The following is a 21791-nucleotide window of genomic DNA, read 5'->3' as shown; positions in this document are numbered from 1 at the left end:
TAAGACCTACATTATATTTTTAAAAATTACACTGAGATACTATCAGATTAGTGAAAGTTTAAAAGTATGACAACACATGCTGTTGGAGATGTTCTGTGAGCAGATACTCTTCCAGGAATGCAAACTGATTCAACACTTAGAAATGAATTCGGGAATATCTAACAAAAATGCACACACATTATTTTTTTTAATTTATTTTTTATTAGAGAAGTTGTAGGTTTACAGAAAAATAATGCAGAAAATATAATTCCCGATACCCCCTCTCACACACTGAGTTTTTTCTATTATTAACTCTTTGCATTAGTGTGGTACATTTGTTACCAAAAAAAAAAAAAAAGAAAGAAAATGGATACTAAACAGTCAAGATGCTTTTAGATTGAGCAATTAACTTCTAACAGTGAAGCTACAATCTGTGATGAGATGGAGAAGTATTTGGAAGAAAGGGATCTTGCTTTCATACTCACATATTGAAATGTTACTAATTTTGTAATCATTCCCCTATATTAGAGTTTTAAAAATGCAATGGCATTAGCAACTGTCTAAATTTCCATTTTATGTTAGGTTAAGAAGCAAATTTAAAATATATTCTTATAGAAAATATATATCAAGAAATTCAAAGTGTTCATTATATTTACATTTTTATTTTAAATGCTATGATGTATTCTTACCTCATTAGTTGTTACTGCTTTTCCATGACAATTGGAAGACGTGAATTTGATAAGTATAGGGAAATTTCAACTCTCCAGAATGTGGGTAATGAGGTTGCTAAATAATTATGTATTCCATAATATTTAAAGTTATTGTTTTAATTATTCAGTCTTTTAATATTTTATACAATTATTTCCAAAATATATTATTCACCTACTATACACCATTAAAACATTCCAAGGTTAGTCTTTCTCAGTGCATTGAAGAAAATTTACAATACCAAAAACCAGACAGAAGAAAGCACCCATAAGCCAAATAACTACTGTAATACAGCCTCATTTTCCTACATAACCTTCTCACTTATTTCCTAAGCATAAAGATTTTGTTTTCTTTTTACAAAGTTACAATCACAGTTTGTAATATTTGACTGTATATGCTTAATACCTTTTATATTTACTTGCTATTATAGCATATGCATTGTTTATATTACATGAAACATAATATTTTTAACAAACCCATTATTGTTAAAAAATGGTGAAATCAATCCCAATGGTTTCTATTATTTTTTAAAAAACTGATTTTACTATTAAATGTTGTATGAGTTATTATTATATGGGCTATAGGACAATATCTTCTGAATTTAAAATTTATTATAACTGTACTACATTATACTAACTGGACAATAAACACTATACAATATTCTTATTGAAACAAAGCCAAAAGTAGTGATTAAATAATTTTTTCAATGGTAAATCTTACATTAAAAAAATGTCCAGCATTTATTTCATTGCTCCTAAAATGCATTTTTTTCTCCTTTTAATATTGTTGAATTTAGGTTCTTACAACTAACAGAATTTATAGTTTATATACATTACAATCTAGGATTCAGTGTAAAACATTTTTTCATATATAAAATAAAGCATAACATTTTTTTAAAGTGTGATTGCTGTCTTCTAAAAGCCAAAACTGATTGAATAAAATTTTACATAAGACAAAGTTCACCTTAGTGAAAATAGTGTTTTAACATGAAAACACTTTTTTTTTTTGGCATGTGTAGGCTCCAGGAATCACCTGAGTCTCCCGCATGTCAGGCAAGAATTCAACCAATGTGCTACCCTTGCACCATCCAAAAACAAACTTTTTAATGCTTACTATTCTAATAGAACATCTGCCTGTTATCCCTTGAGAATAAAGAAGATCACATTAAAATTCCTACCATTCTGAATCATGGTTTAATCTACAGAGGTGTTAGTGATTGTCTATGCACATTTTCCTTATCTTAAAATGAAATGATCTAATATTATACTTTTATTTATAAACTATTAGTATATTAAAGCTATGCAATGGTTTTTTATTGAAGACTTTTACCATTTCATATTTAATAGTAATTCAGGGCACTTGTTGGCTGTTCTAATCAAAATTATTGTCTCTGTATGTCTGGAAAGATGCTTTATCTCCCCTTTTTTAAAGCATTTTGACCACTACAGCTGACAGTTCATTGGCTTCTCTTAGTTATGCTGGTCTAAACACAAGCCCTCCACTGTGAATACTGATCATTTTTATTGCTTGACTGAATTCCAAAATGCTTTATTTGTGCTAGAGCAGGAATTTACATATAATGATATTGTTTCATGGTTGCCTTCTCAAGCAGCACTTGAAATTATTTAGTGAGTATATTCACACTGAGGTTTAATAACTGATGAAGGTGTCTGCCATGAGGTTATCTATTCAAAATCATGCATTCAATAAATGTTAGTTTCTCACTGTGTTCACTATGATAGACATTTGGGGATTAGAAATAAGACAAAACCCCTGTCCACAAAAATTTTACAATGTAGTATGAGAGATAAATGAACAAAGAATTACAGTACAATGAGAGAAGTGCCATTAATAGAATGTTAAAGGGCTTATCTCAGTGTGTTGAAAAATAGTGCTTAAAAGGAGGACATTATCCAGCCTAAAATGGAACAGATATTTGAGAATTCACTGTATGCCAAGCCCTATGCTAAGTGCTATTCATGCATTATCTCCTATAACAAATCAATGCAGTAGATACTACTAATACCCACATTCCCCTTTAAAAGGAGAAAATCAGGCCTAAAGGGAGTAAGCATCTTGCTTAAGAACACACAGCTACCAAATGGCAGCCTGGGTATTTGAACTCCCTCCATTTCAATACACCATTCATGAGCACCCTAGTATATTGCTTCCTGCTACTAGGAAAGATGGTCTTATTATCAATGATAAGGATCTCAGACTTGTTCTTAGATATTGTAAGAACTTGTTGAAGGCTTTTAAGTAGAGCAGTGAAATGATTAGATTTGATTTCTAAAATGATTCTGGCTGCAGAATAAAGCATAAAGCAAAGCCAGACAAAGAATCAAGAATCTGGTAATAAAAGTCAGAGCAAGAACAGATAAAAAGATCTGAATTAAAGCACTGTCAAGAAGATGGAGAGAAGGAGGCACATGTGACAGTAGGTGAAGAAGAACAAGGAAAGGTAATGCTACTGCATTATTTTCCTATTGCTTTGTAACAATTATGACAAACCTAGTAGCATAAAAAATGCAAATTTATTATTTTACAATTTTCAAAGTTAGAAATCCAGAATTAGTTTCACTGGGCTAAAGTCAGGTGTTGGCAGGGTGATTCCTTCTGGAGGCTCCAGGCAAGACTCTGTTTCCTTGCCTTTCCATCTTTTAGACTCTGTCTATAATCCTTGGTTTGTGGTCCTTTTGTCCATCTTTAAAGCCAGCAGAGTGACATTTTCAAATTTCTCCTCTCTGAGTTCTGCTTCTGACCATGACTTGTGATTAAAGGCTTTGGATCGTGGGGATCAGACTCTAAAGGAAGCTATTGTTCAGTCCATTCTGGGCAAAGGCAGCAACAGCCATTGTTTCAGCCCTTCCTAGACAGAGTGGGTGGCAGGGCATGGAGATTTAAAGAAGCTGTGCTTCCTCGGGGCTGTGGGGGACAGTTAGTTGAAGGTCTGCATTTGCTGGGCAGCACAGGAAAACTCAGTTTTGGGGAGCTGTTGGGGAAGTTCTTGGCACTCTTCTTGATTCCCTCCCAGGGCCACTTTGGGACCCATCTGTGCTACCTTTGTAGGTCTCTGGCCCTGTTTTGGCTGGGAAAGGCTGCCTTGGGAAAGCCCTCTCCAGTGTGCCCCTCCTCCCAGAACTTGCCCTCTAGGCAAAATGTATTAGTCAGGGTTCTCTAGAGAAACAGAATCAACAGGAACACTCACAAATATAAAATTTATAAAAGTGTCTCACGTGACCGTGGGAATGCAGAGTCCAAAATCTGCAGGGCAGGCTGTGAAGCAGATGACTCCAATGGAAGCTCTAGATGAACTCCACAGGGGAGGCTCACAGGCCAAAGCAGGAATAGAGCCTGTCTCTTTTGAATCTCCTTAAGAGGCTTCCCTTGATTAGATTAAGCATCACTCATTGCAGAAAACACTCCCTTTTGGCTGATTACAAATGGGGACGTGATCATGATCTAATTCTTTGAAATGTCCTCATTGCAACAGACAGGCCAGCACTTGCCCAACCAGACAAACAGGTACCACAACTTGGCCAAGTTGACACATGAACGTGACCATGACAGCAAAGGCAGCTTCAGACAATGAAAGGAGTGTAAAAGGCAATAGAGGCAAACATTGTGGGGCAAAGCCCTGCTGGCTTCACACACCCAGGAGAGGGATGTCTGTCTCCTGGGAAACAGAGGAATCAACCAAACTCCTGTAAACAAGGGAACTCCAAAACAACTAACAAGGAAAAGCCCAGGACAAGACAGAGGCCCCAAATAACAGGGAAACACTGAATTTGCCTTGAACAGACCATCCTGATAGGAGGGCTGAAGCTCAAGAAAGTCTCTGTCTTTCTGTCTACTAGCTGCTTACAAAATTAAGACATGGACATCTCAGGGAATAAATCCAGAGTTAACATTTGAAAATACGAAAATGTACAGTTTATTAAAAAGAAGTACAAAACAAATAAACAAACAACAACAAAAATTAGGAAATCATGCCCATCCAAAGGAGGAGGGAAAAAATACAGAATGCCTCATCAAAGAACAAGAGAATGCGAACACACTGAACAAGGCCTTTAAAAAAAATAATAATTAAAAATGTTCAAGGAGATAAAGGAAAAATACAGAGAAGGAACTAAAGGATATCAGGAAAATAATGAATGAGGAATGTGAGAATCTTAGTAAAGAGACAGAAATTTTTTAAAAGTAACCGAACAAAACTATTGGAGTTGAAGACCACAATAACCAAAATGAAAAATGCCTAGTTGTGCTTCAAGAGCAGATTTGAGCTGGCAGATGAACGAATAAACCTGAAGATACGACACTCAAAATGAGTCAGGCTGAGGAGCAGAAAGAAAAAAGAAATATTAAAAAAGCAAATATAGCCTAGGAAACTCTGGGACACCGTTAACTTACCCAATATACACATTATGAGAGCCCCAGAAGGAGAAGAAAGAGAAAAAGGGGCAGAAGGTATATTCAAAGAAATCATGTCAGAACACTTCCCAGACTTTGCAAAAGACATGAATATGCACATCCATGTGGCCCGGAGAACACCACAAAGAATAAACATGAAGGAAAATGCATCCCATTATATATTGTTCACATTATTAAAGGTGAAGAACAAGGAGAGAGTTCTGAGGCCTGCAAGAGAAAAGCAACATATTAGTTACAAGGGAGTACCAATTAGATTGAATTCCAGTTTCTCATCAAAAACCATGCGTGCCAGAAGGCAATGGGTTGAAATACTTAAAGTACTGAAAGAAAAGAACTGCCAACCAAGATTTTATATCCAGCAAGTTGTTCTTTAAAATATGAGGGGAAGATTAAGACATTCAATTTCAATGATAAAAGCAGAAGGAGTTTATCACCACTAGACCTGCCCTATAAGCAATGAAAATGAAAATTCTTCAGACTGAAAGGAAAGGACTCTTGACAGTGGTTCAAAGCAACATAAAGAAATAAAGACCTGCAGTAAAAATAACCATTTGGGTAATTATAAATGCCAGTATTATTGTAATGTATTGTTTGATATATAACTCCACTTCTTACTTCCTACAGGTGCTAAAATACAAATGCATAAAAAGTAAAAATAAATCTATGCTTTGGAAGTTATAATGTACAAAGACATAAGTGTTTACAAGTAGGAAAAAAGGTGGGGGGACAGAGTGGTAAAAGAAAAGTATATGTGCATGCTATTGATGTTAAGTTTTTAAGAAAACTAAATATGCCTGTTATATATTTAGGATGTTAAATTTTAACCCCATGGTAAAATGAAAATATATCCAGATAGAAATGGAAGATACTCAGTATGGTACAACATACACACACACACACACACACACACACACACACACACACACACATACACAAAACATAAATACAAAAGTAGGCATTAACAGAGGTGAGAGACAAAAAAGGTATAAGACTTACAAAGGCTAAATAGCAAAATGGCTGATGAAAATCCCATTTTATCGGTAGTGACTTTAAATATAGACTCTCTAGTCAAAAGGGAGAAATTGGAAGAATGGAGTTTTTTAAAAGCAGGACCCTATTTTATACTGTCTGCAAAATGCTCACCTTAAATCTAAAGATACAAATAGGTTGAGGGTGAAAAGATGAAAAAAAATGCACCATGCAAGTAGTAACCAAAAGAGAACTGTGGTGGCTACATTAATATCAGAGAAAATAGACTTTAAATTTAAAACAGTTATGAGGGGCAAAAAATGGTCATCATATACTGATAAAGGGGTCAATTCAACAAGAAGATGTAACAATTATAAATACATATGCACCTAACAGCAGAGTCCCAAAATATATGACAGATTTGAAGGGAGAAATTGACAGTCTACATTAATAGTAGGAGACCTTAACACACCACTCTCAATAATGGATAGAACATCTAGACAGAAGATCAGTAAAGAAGTTCAGGACTTGAACGATACACTAAACCAAGTAGACTTATCAGAACTATATAGAACGCCACCACCCCTTCTTTCTAGAAGAAATACACATTCTTTTAGAGTACACATGGATCATTCCCCAAGATGGACTATATCTTGGGTCACAAAACATGTCTCAATAAATTTAAATATAATGAAATCATGTATATTCTATGTCCAATATATAATGAAGCCAGAAATCAATACAAAGGAAGAAATCAAAAATTCACAAATACATTGAAATTAAACAACATACTCTTAACCAATGGGTTAAAGAGGAAATCAGAAGCAAAATTAAGAAATATCTTGAAGTGAATGAAAATGAAAATACAGCATACCAAAATTTATGAGATACAGCATAAGCGATAATGAGAGGGATATTTGTAGCTCTAAATGCTTACATTAAAACAGAAAGAAGACTTCAAATCAGAGATCTAATGTAAAAACTGGAAGAACTGGAAAAAAAAGAGCAAACTAAAACCAAAGCAAGAGGAAGGAATGAAATAACAAAGATGAGAGTGGAGAGAAATGAAGTAGAAAACAAAACAAACAATAAAGAGAATCAGCAAAACCAAAATTTGGTTCTTTGAAGAGATCAATAAAATTGCCACATCTTTAGGTAGACTGACAAAGAAAGAAAAGAGAGAGAATACAAATAACTAAAATCATAGATGAAAAGGGGGACATTGCTACTGAAATAAAAAGCACTGTATGGGTATACTATATACAACTTATGCTAATAAATGGACAAATTCTTAGAAACACACACACTACTTACGTTGACTCAAGAAAAAATAGAAGATCCCAACATACCAATTACTAGTAAAGAGATTGAATCAGTCATCAAAAACTTTCCAACAAAGAAAAACCCAGAACCAGATGACTTCAAGAAGAATTCTACCAAACATTCCAAGAAGACCTAACTTCAATTCTGATCTGACTGTTCCAAAAAACTGAAAAGAAGGAAATACTCCATGTCATTCTATGAGGTCAACAACACCATCATACCAAAAACAGATAGAGATACCACAAGAAAAAAGAAAACTATACCGTCCAATATCTATTATGGATATAGATGGAAAAAGCCTTAACAAAATACTAGTCAACTGAATGTAATGGACACAAAAAAATTATGTCATGATCAATTGAGATTTGTCCAGTTTTGCCAGGTTTGAGGCAACCTGGCAAAACTGGACAATGAAACTTGATGAATATAATACGCCACATTAACACAATGAAGGAAAAACCATGTGATCATCTCAATTGATGCAGAAAAGGCATTTGACAAGATACAACAAGGCTTCTTGAAAAACAGAAACATTTTCAACACCCAAAAATCAGTGGTCTTTATATACACAATAACAAACAATTGGAAGAAGAAATCAAGAAACAAACTCAATTCACAACAGCAACTAAAAGAATCAAGAATCTAGGAATAAATCTAACTGAGCATGTAAAGGACTTGTAAACAGAGTGCTATAAAATACTGCTTAAAGAAATTAAAGATCTAAATAAATGGAGGAACATTCTATGTTTATGTCAATCCTATCCAAAGCAAGATTCAATGCAATATCAATAACATTGCAACAACCTTCTTCACTGAAATGGAAAAGCCAATTATCAAATTTATATGGAAACTGAAGGGACCCCAAATTGTTGAAGAGAGTCTTCCTTCTGAATTGAATGGTCTTTGCCCCCTTATCAAAAATCAGTTGGCCATAAAATGTGAAGTTTGATTTCTGAGCTCTGGGTTTGATTCTATTTGTCTGTATTTCTTCCTTGTGCCAGGAAGTAGCAGTCACTCATTGTCACACAAAAAAAGGGAATGTTGGTATTTGGGGGATGGTGCAGTGACTTTGTTTTTATTGCTTGTATTTACATAAATGAAGTGGTGTTGCTTTTACTCATTTTATCAAGGTTTCAGAGTAACTTTCTCTGAGGTTGATATTATGTCTGGTAGGAGAATGACATAGCCTAGCTCTGAGAGCCAGGCTAATTTCCAAGTCTCAGAGTTTGCTAATTTTTCCCCCTGTTATAAGGATCTATTTGTTGTTAGAGCGTAAATTAGATAGCTTAATCAGGGAAAGTATTTTGAAGGAATGAAATCTAGTTCAGCCTTTACTGCTGGTAAGGATCCATCCACGCAGAGAAAGTCAGGGGAGCTGGGAGACAGGGGAAGGAGGGAAGGACTTGTGAAAAGCATTCCTCTCAAGGGAAACATCAAGTATAAGTGAAGAAACACCTTATCACACCTGATGGATATGATAAAAACTATCAGGAGCCATGATTTCTGCATCAGTGACTCTCAAAGAGTTGAAGGTAGGGGAGTATCAGAATCTCATAGCATGGGGAATAAAATTTCTGAAAGCCTCCAGGTGATCATGATATATCAGAACTGTAAGAATGTCCCTCACCATGCTCACTTTTCCCTTACAGTTTTAATTTAATTATATAGGAAAATCCTATACAAATTGATATTTTAATATGACTTTATATATTGCACAACAAAATTGCCTGTTCAGACAGGGCTTACAACATCCAAGGAGGTAGATAGCATCATTAGCCAATGAAAAGTCTGTCTTGGCAGATCAATAATATAGAACACCAGTTAGACAAAATATAATTTTCTTTGCTCTCTTGAAACTAGACTATAGTAATTTCTCTGAACCATCTAACATACAAGTTGTTTGAGCTAGGTGTCAATTTTCATTTTAGATTGAATAACTCCTTAACATACTGTTATCATTCAGTCCACCTGTCCACACACAGATAACACATTTGAACACTATAAAATAGTTGGTTTAAAGACACCATTGTTACCAACTGGGAATTTAGATAACTAACACATGAAAATATTAACGATGATATACAGCCCCAAAGTCAGAGAACCATGGCTGTGATTGCGGGCTCTGGAGCCAGATGACCTGGGTTCAAATCCCAGTTCTACCCAGATTACTGTCTAATTTTGTCATCTTAGACAAGTTCAGTAGCATGTATGCCTCCATTGCCCTGTTTGCAAAATAGAGTTAATACTAGTACCCACCTCAAAGGTTTGTTGTGAAGATTAAAATATATATTAGTGCTTAGAATAGCACCTGACATGATAAGCACTAAGTGCTCCTTTGTAATAATCATGGCAACAAGGTATTAGAAAAAGGTGAAAAGTAGTTAACACCATATTCCTATAGTCAATGAGTTATTATGGACTAAAAAGTTTGTATATATAACTTATGATTACATAAGGGCCTTGACTCGTGCCACATGACAATCATATAGTGGATTAGTCTTTGGCAATATTTCAAATTATGCCTTTAATTTAAGATATTTTTTCCTGTTTGTCTGCTATGTCTGATACATCCAGGCCTAATGCAGATAAGGACTTTAATACATTCTGTTAGTGAACTTTTTGGACTTTGCTTAAAGAATGCACTGGAAGTCTCAGATCTTTAATTGAGGCAGCCATATTCAGCATTAATGAAATAAGTGTGATAATAGCTTGATCATGTAAAGCTTGACATGAAGAGAACACCTGGCTGGTGTTAATAAGATACATGAATTTCAAACAACAAAATTGCCACTATTCCTGTCTTGATAAAATTTCAAAAAGAGTTCTCTATTCATTTCCTTATATGCAAAAATGTATTTGCATTACTATAAAATGCCAACAAAAAAATCACATGAATTATGGGCTATAGCAGGTGAGGGTTTTAAAAATATTGCTGAATCTTTATACATACTAGCATATTTACCAAAGCAAAACATGAAAGAAATACATGTTTTGTTCTGTATATTCCTTTCAACAAACCACAGTGATCTAAGAATGAATTTCAAGTATGTCGGTAAGCGTGGATGTATCAGACATTAAACACATAAACACATTTTTTTCTCTTAAGATTCAAGGCCTCAATAGAAAAATGTTGAAAGTTCTATCAATTTCCATTCTGTATATCCCCCAGAGAAAAACGTTTTTTTTAAAAAATCAATATCATCATTACAGAGAGAACTGAAAAACCATAGCTTCTGTTTCCTGTGAACATAGCATCTATCTTCTAACAGGATGAAAGCATGATTGAGTAAAAATAGATTGTTCTTTTCATTAATGTTAAACTTATGCAAGATTTGTAGAACCTCAATATCATAGAAACTGAATTTTCTAGGGACCACAGTGCAGTAAATATTTTATATTTGCTTATTTCTTTCTTTGTTTAACATATCTAGAACAAACTCTCTTGTTAGACTGCTTTTTGTTTCTGAAGGACATATGTACACATAATTTTTAAGAAGCAAATTTGTCTTGTTTCATTCCTAGTTATTTTTTTTTACTTAAAAAAATACTTTACCACTTACACTAAAAGTCTAGTTAATATATATAGTCAGAACTTAGTTAACTGTAACAATTGGTCCAAAGAAAGTATAGATAATTAAAATATATGGTACTACAAAAGTTTAATTTGATCCTCTAAACTTAAACTTAGATCACATCCAACTATTGACCAGACCTGCTAATAGACCAATTGAAGAGACTTTAATTTTCATTTCTCTCATCCTTCCAAAAATTTAGATAATTTAAAGCATATAAAGTGCACTCTACAGTTTATAAGCCTTTTCACATGTATTATCACTTTTGATCTTCCCAGTATCCTTATGGGAGAAGGGAAGATATAAAATTATGGACTTAAGGAAGATTTTGTTATTATCCTCATTTTATAGATGAGTAAGTTACAGTGCAAACCTCATGCTCTTAAGTCCATTCAAGCAAATAGCCCTAAAACAAGTAAAACCCTGGAATTTCATGCTTTGTTAAATTTTTTGCTTTGCACTGAGAACCTGATCTTTCCCACAATGAACCCTATAGTCAGCCTTATCTCCTTATTTCATGTGCACATCATATTCTTTACTATTTCTGACATTTGAATCTTTGTCTTCTTCCCCTTCCTTCCCTCCATATACCCCTATTTAATTCCCCTGCTTCTCTCACAAATACAAATCCTACCCATCATTCAAGGACCAGCTTAAATTCCACATCATCCAAGAAGTCTTCCAGCCCCTGCTGCTCTTACAAATCGTCCCCTTTTCTTAATTAATACAGCATTTACAGGGTCTTGGTTCTTGAGTTCCTCTAAATTTCCTACTAGATTATAATAAGCTCCTGAGAACAGAGACCAAGCCGTATACTTCTTTTAAAATTCACAGCACACCTAGCACTGGATGTATATATAGTAAATGCTGATAGACATTTGCTAATTATTTCATCTACCTGGTGGAGCCAGTGCTGAACCATAGTTTATCATACTGTTTTTGTATTTCCAACAAGGTGACTTGTAATTTAACCTTATTGCTTATTATAGTTGAGTTTGATGTGGGCTTTTCAATATGTTCATACAGCAGATGATTTATAATAGTCATTGAACCCCCCAGGTCTAGGGGACCAAATCCGCTACACATGCCTGATGGATTCTCTGAATAGAGCAGGCATTTGGCCCATATATCAGTATCGAGAACAGGAACAGGAAACTTTATGCAGTGATTGCTTTTCTGTAGAATTGCATTAGCATCACCCATTCTGCTTGTCATAATTTCTCAGAAGAGCAGATGTATCTATCAATGGTAGTTCCTGTGGTATGGCTTATGAAAATGCATCCCATTAGTCATTATGAAATGCTTCTGATCAAGCATATTGTCATCACACACTTAAATATTTAAGAAAGATATCTCCATGTAAAAATAAACCATTACAATCAAATTCCTCTGTAATATAAATATTCTGTATAAACAAATAACTACCTTTGTTCATATTTTAAGGTGAATTTGGCGAAGTCTGTAGTGGGCGTTTGAAAACACCAGGGAAAAGAGAGATCCCAGTTGCCATCAAAACTTTGAAAGGAGGCCACGTAGACCGGCAAAGAAGAGATTTTCTAAGGGAAGCTAGTATCATGGGTCAGTTTGATCACCCAAACATTATTCGCCTTGAAGGTGTTGTCACAAAAAGTAAGTTACTGTTTTTCTTCCTTGCTTCTTTTATATATCAGTGCCACTGAAAAATGTAATAACATTAGCACAGTCATTAAAGAGATAACAGTTCAATATCTTCTGATGTCACCCCTCAGGGTTTTGATATTTAACTTTGATATTATCAGAGTTTGCATTGGTCACCAAATAGCTTTGAAATGATATTACCAATAAATAATTGCAAATTTAACTTGAAGTAATGACTCAAGGACAAATTTCTTTCTAATTTCTGTAAGTTATTCACTTAGCTCCCTAAGCATCATTAACAGAAGGAATAGTTTAAATATTTTGGGCCATTACAGTAAAATACTTCCCTTTAGAAATAAAATTCATGTAAAAATGTGGAGCACTTTATCTTTTTTTTTTTTTTTTTTTTTTTTTTTTTTTTAGACAGAGAGAAGGAAGGAAGGATAGAAGGAAGGAAGAGAGGAAGAAAGGGAAACATCTTTTTAAACATTTTCTTGTTTTTATTGTATTTTGTTTCTCCGTTTTCGTTACATGGGCTGGGGCCGGGAATCGAACCGAGGTCCTCCGGCATAGCAGGCAAGCACCTTGCCCGCTGAGCCACCGCGGCCCGCCCGAGCACTTTATCTTGAATAAAACTTTTAAACAAAAAAATCATTTATAGAACCCATCTACACAAATGCCATTAGAAATAAATTATTATGATTTATAAAAATGAAGTAAAGGATTACAATTTCTGCAGTAAAAGTCCTTTTTTTACAAAGATAGTAGGATCATGGTCATTCCTTTGAAAGGAAATTTCTTAAATAATCCAATATTAGTCATATACTCTAAGAAGCAGATTGTTCTATACTCAGTTTTATTTGAATAATATTAGGGCATACAACAGCAATATTTCTCCTTAATTCCTTCCCTAATGAATTATATAAAATATAATACAGAATGACATTAAAAACTCATAAAAATAAATCTTTGAGAGTCAGTTTTCTTTCATAAAATTGAAATTTCTTTTAAAATATTTGGAAGCAGGAAAGTGTAAAAAACTTACTAAAAACACACAGCTGACTAATGTGTCTGAAACTCCTATGTCCTTCTCACAAGGCTTTAACCAACATGCCTCCCAGGAGGATGCTAAAAATACAGCCATGTTACTTTGGAGGACAGAAAAGAAGGCTTTTGGTGACAGGCAGAGCAGTGAACTGTTACTTTAGGCACCTTAATGGGAGCTTCTGCTCTTCACACTTTGTGTAGTTCTCTCCCCTGCTGACCCTGGGCTTGTCCACAAACCAGCCTTGGCTAATGAAATAGGAAAGTGTGATGCAAATGGAGGCTTCTTACACATTTGTGCATTGGGGCTTCTCTTTTAAAACACCCCTTCCTAGAACTCAGCCTTCTTGAGGAGAAAAGCCAATTTCCATGGTGAGGCCACGTGAAGTGCTGCAAAGAGAAGGACGGGGTGCTCCAGTTGGCAGCTCCACATCTGAATTCCCAACAGATAGTCAGCATTGAGTGCCAGCCTGTGAGGGAGCAGAGCCCAGCCCAGACATTACAGAACCCTCCCATTCCACTTCCAGTAGAACCACCAGCTCTGGCTAGTCAAGAAATAAAATCATGAGAGATAAAAAAAAAAGTGGTTGTTATTTTAATCCACAAAGTTTTATGGTTTGTAGCAAGAGATAACCAAACAGATGGACCCCAGTTAGAGTTTGGTTCCTGAGACTTAAGACTTGTGCAACTTTGGGCAAATTATTTAACATCTTTATCCTTTATTTCTACATCTACAAAAGAAAACCAAAACAAACCCTACTTTTTAGGAGTGCTGTAAGGATTAAAATTTTAAATGAAAAAAGTATTTACTATATGTCTCATAGTTAGTCATATTAAATGGTAGCTATTGTTGCTAACTATGTACAAGTCCCTTTTCACATATATTTTATCATTTCATCCTCACAGCAACTCTGTGAGGAAAGAATCTGGAAAGAGCCAGCTAAGCACCAATGCTGGGTGTGTGTGGGGGGGGGGGGGGTGAAATAATATATTAATTATTTCATTTTTATTTTCTGGTTTCCTTGTCATTAACTTAGCATGAACATTCCAAGTTATTTCATCCATTTTATATTTCTTTGGCACACAAAAAGATAATTTTAAAGTTGGATTATGAACCTTCGCAAAGCATTTAAAAAAACAATTTAAATTTGATGTTGAAGTCCTCATGCGTATTTATGTATGAAATTTCTGGAATTAAGTTTCCAACACTAAAATCATATCTTCATTTTCTCCCTTTTTCACATTTTATTCTCAAACTACTGTGTATTTTGAAATTAAATTATTTGGAAAGGGAAAAGATTTATAGCTCTGTGAAGTAATAGGAATTGTTTATCTTACATCAACTGAATAGGTTGGCATTTTTTAAATACACAGTATATTTTACATAAACATCCAAACAAAAGATGTAGTGATTGCATTATATCTCTAACAATCTGGTCTAAACTGAAAACAGTGACCTCTATTTAGCCAAGTTCATATAATTCCTAAGTCAAAGTCCTTGTTCCATAAAAAAAAAAGAAAAAGGAAAAAAGAAGAATAAAATCTCTGCTATAAGAAAACTGATTGAGAAAGGATACATTCAATATGCAGCAATCATATTTTTAACTTGTACTAGTGATCTCCATATAAGCATGGTGTGGTGCTGCTAAGATGGATGGTGGGGATGGGAGAATGAATAATTCTCACAATGTTAAGTGGACATATTTATGCTGTTATCTTCTTGACTCAAGTGCTACAGGATTGTTAGGAGAAAGGCAATAAATAAATGAATGCCTCATTCCCATAAATACAGAGTAATTGTTCCAAGATTGCTTTTAAGTAGCAAAGAGAGAGCTAGCAATTAATTCTCTCTAAGGACTATCCCATTACATAAATGATAATACTGTTGAAGATAAAGATGCAGTATCGGTTTATATGGACATGTTTGTAGAGTATCCTGGGGTTCTGAGAAATGAATGCATAGCCTCTCAGTTGAATATTATAGATCATAATCTTCATGAGGCCCTTATATAAACTCTTAATATGAGTACTGTTTAATATTGTATATATTTTATCTCTAAGACATAAATATTATAAGTTCTTGCTCTCTTTCATATTTAGCATATAACCACTTTTATTTTGAACATTTAAGAAAAATGAGTAAAAGCTGTGTTACATTAAAAATATGTCTGATTAAAATTGAACTTGTTTATTTGATACACATCGCAATTACATGAACCTTTAAAAGTACAACTGATATAAAAAGAGTATTGAGCTATAACAATATGTTTAGCTTAGCGTTACTTTTTTCTTAAAGAAGCAAATAGAATCCATTGGTTAGAGATCAGACTTGTAGCCATTAATAGCTGGGTAGGAGCAATTTGTAACAGATAATGTGCACACCAGTGTCATTAACTACATAACCAAAAGAGAAAAAGTGGTACCCTTCTATAAAACATAACAATTGTGATTTAACGATGAAAAATACAGGGCAACAATCACACTCCTGATGATTGCACTGCAGTTTGAGTTCATGATGATGGAGAGCCAGAAGGAGAAATAATGAAGTGCCTATATTCCAGCAGGGTAGGTTTCCACTAAATTTAGATACACCAACTATATCTCAAAGAAATTATAAATCTAATAAGGGGTAATGGAAGCCAATCAAGATAGCAAACAATCCCCTAACATAAGCTCATTTCAAATTTCATATAACCTCATTTCATCACGGGACATTCCTGAAGACTCAGTGAGAAAGTGATGAGGCTCTATCAGGAAGTTCTAAGTCTACTCAAATCCTCTTTACTCCAGAATATTATTTCCTTCCAGAGAGTTTTGGTGGGTCCACAACGAACCTAAGTAAGAATAGATTCAAGTCAATCAAATACACGGTATAATAAATGCATAAGAATGGTCTCTCTGGTCCCAAAATTGCATTCTACTGGTCAAGTAATATATTCACCAAGATTTCAATTGTTATATTATCACTGCAATGATATCTGCCTCCCCCACCTGATTATATATACAACTCGTAGCCAAGACAAATCACTTAACCTCTCTAAGCTTCAATTTTTTCCACTACAGAAAAGATAAATGAGTGCAGGTCGCATTAAAAAAACAATAAAGGCCACTTCTAGTCCTATTATTTTATGATTCCATCCCCTTGGCAAAAAAAAAAAAAAAAAAGTCACGTGACTTGGTAAGAAAAATTTGTGCCAGTGATAACATCATTTTAACTTCAAGTTCGCGTGAAAAATCCAAGAAAATGGAGAGGTTTAGGAAGGAAACAAGAGTGCTTTCAATAAAGCTAGTGTCTTAAAATTTATAAAATAGAAAAATAAAGGTGAAATTTTCCTGTAAGTAAAACCAATATCTACACCATCAAAGGTAGAATATTCCATAAACCTGATTATAATGATAGGTATTAGGTGTTACTTTCTTCCAGCAATTCAGCATATATACTGAGTTAGGTTGAGAGTCCTTTTTTTTTATTTTTCAAGAAACATTTACTGAGTTCTGTCAGGTGTCAGACACCAATATTGACTAGAAACTAAAAATAAAGGAAAGAAGAGCTCTATGCTCTTGAGAAACTCATCTGCCTTTGGTGACAGTCCACTGGGATCAACAAACAAGTAAGCCAATGCTTCCCAATACAGGGTGACATGCTATTCTTGGATACAATTATTCCTTTCTTTCTTACTTCATTCATTCAGCAAATAATTATTGAGCGACCACTGTTCTAGCCACTGGTCTTATGCTCAGATAAAATCAGAGCTCCTACCTATGAGGAGAAAAAGAAGAGTAACTTAAGTATATAAATATAAATTAATTTCAGGTAAAGAGCAAAAACCTGAATGAAGTGAGGGAGCAAACCATGCCAGGCACAGTAAACAAGTTTAAAACTTTTGCACTAAGAAAGAATTTGTCATGTTTGGGAAGCATCAAAAAAAATAAAGGCTGGTGCAAAGTAATAACAATGTATATCACATCATGAAAGGAAAAGCCAGAAGCAGATAAAACTATAAGGAGGCTAGTAGTAATAATGAAAATAATGAGAAAATAGATTAAACAACTAATGATCAAAAGAAGGGAATAGAGTCAAGAGCTATTTACAAGGTAAAATTAGGGTACTTTCGTAACTACTTCATTGGATATGGGGAACAAAAGAGAGGGAGTAGTTTTAAGTGACTTCCAAGTTTCTGATTTCCATAACTAAGAAAATGGAAAGATAATTCTGGAGAAATAGCAGGTTTGGAAGGAAATTAAATAATTCTGATTTGTACATGTTGAGTTTCCAGTGCTTGGGTCATTTAGAGTTCCAGGAGGCGTCTGCAGCCTTGGTGGGAGTCGGGCTTGCAGTTTTAAGAATATTCAACAGATCAGTCATGGCAAGTAGTTCAAACCATAGGGATGTTGAGATGGCCCAGCTAGCTAGACTAAAAGAAGTGAAATTTACGAAAGAGACAAAAACCACAATGTGGAAGAAGAAGAGTCAATAGGATAAAAAAAGCTGGAGAGCCAAGATGAGGACTGAGAAGCAACCATTAGATAGAACAGTTAAGTTCTGTTACAGCATACTGCGTGGTTGGAGGCCATATTGCAAAGAATACAAAATAGTGGGACAAATATGCCCTGCAACCAGACTGACAGTTCTTAATGCAAATTAGATCGTATTGGTCTCTTACTTACAATTTCAAATGCTTAACATTATTTCAGTTATTCATCAATTCACATAGCACTAGGTTAAGCTATTATGTGTCAGGAATTTATCTAAGAATTAGGTGTTCAGTAGTGCATTAGAAAGTCACAGTGCTTACCCTCCAGAGTCAGGTCTCTCTGCTTACTTCCTCTCATTTTATTCTTCACCATTTTCCTTGAATCCTAGTTTGCATTCATGCTAAATGACAAAAACATCTCCAGAGATGCTCTGGTTTCTCCCATGTGTCTTTGCCTTTTCAAGATTCCTGAGGATTTGGAAAAAACTATATCAAGCTGGCATTAAATGGATACAGAGGAAAATAAGTGTGATATGAAAAGGGTAACGGTGCATAGAAGCCTCACTTTCCTCTGCTGTTGCCAGCCCTCCTTTTTTTAAATTATGTAACAGGCAGGATCATTGGCTGAAGTGATGGGTGTAGGACTTAATGAACTGGTAAATGTTTTTGAAGTAGCTCTTGAAATAATGGGGAAAAAAGCTGATGAGGGATGCTTAGAAAGATTATTGGCATCAAGGAAGACACAAGGGAGCTTGGATAACATCACAAGTTGTTTCCCCAAAGAGCTTTAATGTAATGCTCAATGAGGGATGAGCAACAATATGAAGGAAAAGAAAAGATGAGAGGCAGTAAAAGGAGAGAAAATAAGGACTTTCTGTATTTTTTCTCTCCTCCTAACATCCAATCTTTATTATTTGCTGTTGCTGAAGTTATTGATGAGTTACACTTGTGCAATGTTTGAAGTCTTGGTAGGTTTTCAGGACATTTGCTGTAAAGTACTTACAATTTAGGTTCATAATGTATGCATGTTGATATCAGAAAATGAACCAAGTATGACTGTAACAAATATTAACAAGATGACATAGCCCAGTGTCATGTATCACACTCTACATGCCAGCACTGGGCTAATTGGAATCGCCAGCTATTTTCTTTCTGCCAGAGAGCTTCCCTACTTTTAGAGAGGAAGCTTCTCTATTTAGGAGGAATTTATGCTTGTCACATCAGTGTTTAAGTTTTAATCCGGGTTTCCCGTCATTCACGCTAATGACCTCCCTTAGTTTGACCTCTAATTTACTCTCTCTTTCTTGTGTTTCTCTCCAGTCCCTAGACCATCTGCTAGTTGTTGGGCAGCTTAAAAAATAGTAACAGCTTAAAAAATTCTAGTAACAATTTTCTCAGTGTGAAGGTAACACTGAAAACTGTAAGAGCTAAGAGAGAAAAAGCCATATAAATACATTTATGCATATGCAATGCTTCCTTTTAAAACCACAAAATAAAATTGAATAAAATCATACAGCAAATGTGGCAAAATGTTAAAATTGGTGGATCTGAGTATCTGGTGGTAGTGGTAGGCGGAGTTATATTGGAGCTCTTTGTATGGGTTTTAGATTATTTTTGCAACTGCCCTATAAGTTTGAAAGTCTTTCAAAATAAAAAGTTTAAAGAAATAAAAAGAGGGAGTAGGGCAAGATCTGGACCTCTTCCTTCCCCTCTGTATTTCAAAGCATTTAACTCAGATGTGGATAAATAGAATTAAAGCAAAAAAAAAAGCTTGAAAAATAAATAAATAAAGCCATCTAGAGGGGGAAATCTTACTAGTTTTGAAAGCAAAAAAAATTCCTTCCAAGTCATTCATGATGCAATATGTTCTGGGTGATGGGTTTGATGGCTGTGTATTTTGGAAGAGGCTGTAGATAAACCCATATTGCAGGCATGGATTTACAGCCATAAACTCACAAGAATAATAACCAACCTGTCAGGCTGCAGGATAAGGCAATTAATCATTACTGGAAAACCTTCATGAAGTTCCTAATAGTCTCATATAGGACTGGATCCTTGAAAATGATTATGAGGTCCCTCTATAAGTGATTTCTAATTAAAAAAAAAATTAGCCATGAAATCAATGAAGGTAAATTTAGCAAGATCCTTATTTAATCTCATGATTAGTATTTCAGTGTTTCATTTTTGTTGTTGTGGGAATTGTTGAAAAGTGAATTTTCTTAAATTTTCATTTTGAAATAATTTCAGACTTAAGTTTTAAACATAATATAAAACCCTTATACCTTTTATTCAGTTTCCTCTATGTTAGTATTTTACATAAGACTGTTATCAAAACCAAGAAATTAACATTTGTACAGTACTGAACTACAGACTGTAATTCACATTTCACTAATTTTTTCACTAATGTCATTTTCTGTTCCAGGAGCTAATGCAGGAATGCATATTCATTTATTGCTCACATCTCCTTAGTACCTACCAATCTCTGATAATACACAGAAGTGACATACCCTTCTCAGGGCATAATATCAGGGGGCACATGATGTTCAAATGCCTTATTCCTGGATCACTTGGTTAAAATGGTATCTTCTGGGTTACTCTGCTTGTATAGTAATTACTTTTTTCCTTTTGTAGTTAACAAATTTTTAGGGGAGGTACTTTTACAATATGGTAATTCCTTTTTTTACCTCAAACAATTGCCCATTAACTTTATTATCATTAAGTGGATCTTGCCTACAATAATTATTAATATGGTATTCTAATGGTGATTTTCTATTTCCCTCTTTCCTTCTACATTTATTAATTAGAATTCTTTAACAAAGAACTATATGTTCTTCCCCATTTATCTATTCAATCATTTATTTATATCAGTATGTGTTCATGGATATTTGTTTTATTCTGTGGATTATGATCTAATACTATTGAGATTAATTTAGTTACTCACGTTCTTCCAACTTTGGTTACTGGATGCTCTTTCAGGTTGGTTCTCGTACCTTTTCAACATACTTCATCCAAGGATCTGTACAAGAGGCTAATTTTACCTCTACCCTATATTAGAAGATGCTATTGAGCTGGGGAAAAAACTCTAAACTTGGCCCTTTACTCCCAAAGCAATTAAATAAAAGTAGAGTAGAGAAGGGATATCACAGCAATGTCAGTAATCTAGAAAGCACGTCTAAAACTTGGCTACTGAGCAACCCTCCTGCAAAGGGGAAGCACCTTTGATGGCACTGGCCTCTGGGCTAGTAAATTGAATTGATAACTTTTATTGATTTCCAACTGATGTCTATGTGCACCATTAAAAAAAAATCTGAGTATGATTTACAAGGTTCTAACATTTATAAGTTTCATTCTGTTTGGTCTTCCTCCTTTTATTATTTGTAATTTTCCCCCAATACTGAGGGCCTGTCTCTCAGTAACTGCAATGCAATTACTTATTTGTTCAACCCTAGCTCATATATAAAGTAATTTAATAATTGCTAATGCAAGCTTAGTGAGAAAGAATTTTACTAACTGGAGTAGAGCTTTTGGTCACAGTTCTTTTTATCTTTAACCCTAGAGTATCCAGTCAAAATAGCTTTTTCCTAAGTCACTTCGGTTATCTCCTTTATTCCCCATCCTTCTTTTTCCTTATTACCTTATCTCCTTTTAGTGTAATCGTGTTACATATTCATAA

The 21791-nt window shown here is 34.5% G+C and overlaps 1 protein-coding gene across 1 annotated transcript in view; it reads left to right on the top strand.

The window, feature by feature from the left end:
• The window catches only part of EPHA6 (EPH receptor A6), a 951964-nt gene that overhangs the window by 705496 nt on the left and 224677 nt on the right, over positions 1-21791 (top strand). The window contains 1 exon segment of the mRNA XM_077118650.1: positions 12426-12611. Within this exon segment, the coding sequence (XP_076974765.1) occupies positions 12426-12611 (186 nt within the window).

Source organism: Tamandua tetradactyla, chromosome 10 (genome assembly GCF_023851605.1).
Source record: "Tamandua tetradactyla isolate mTamTet1 chromosome 10, mTamTet1.pri, whole genome shotgun sequence".
Classification (NCBI taxonomy): Eukaryota; Metazoa; Chordata; class Mammalia; order Pilosa; family Myrmecophagidae; genus Tamandua; species Tamandua tetradactyla.
This window is presented reverse-complemented; position numbering and strand designations above follow the sequence as displayed.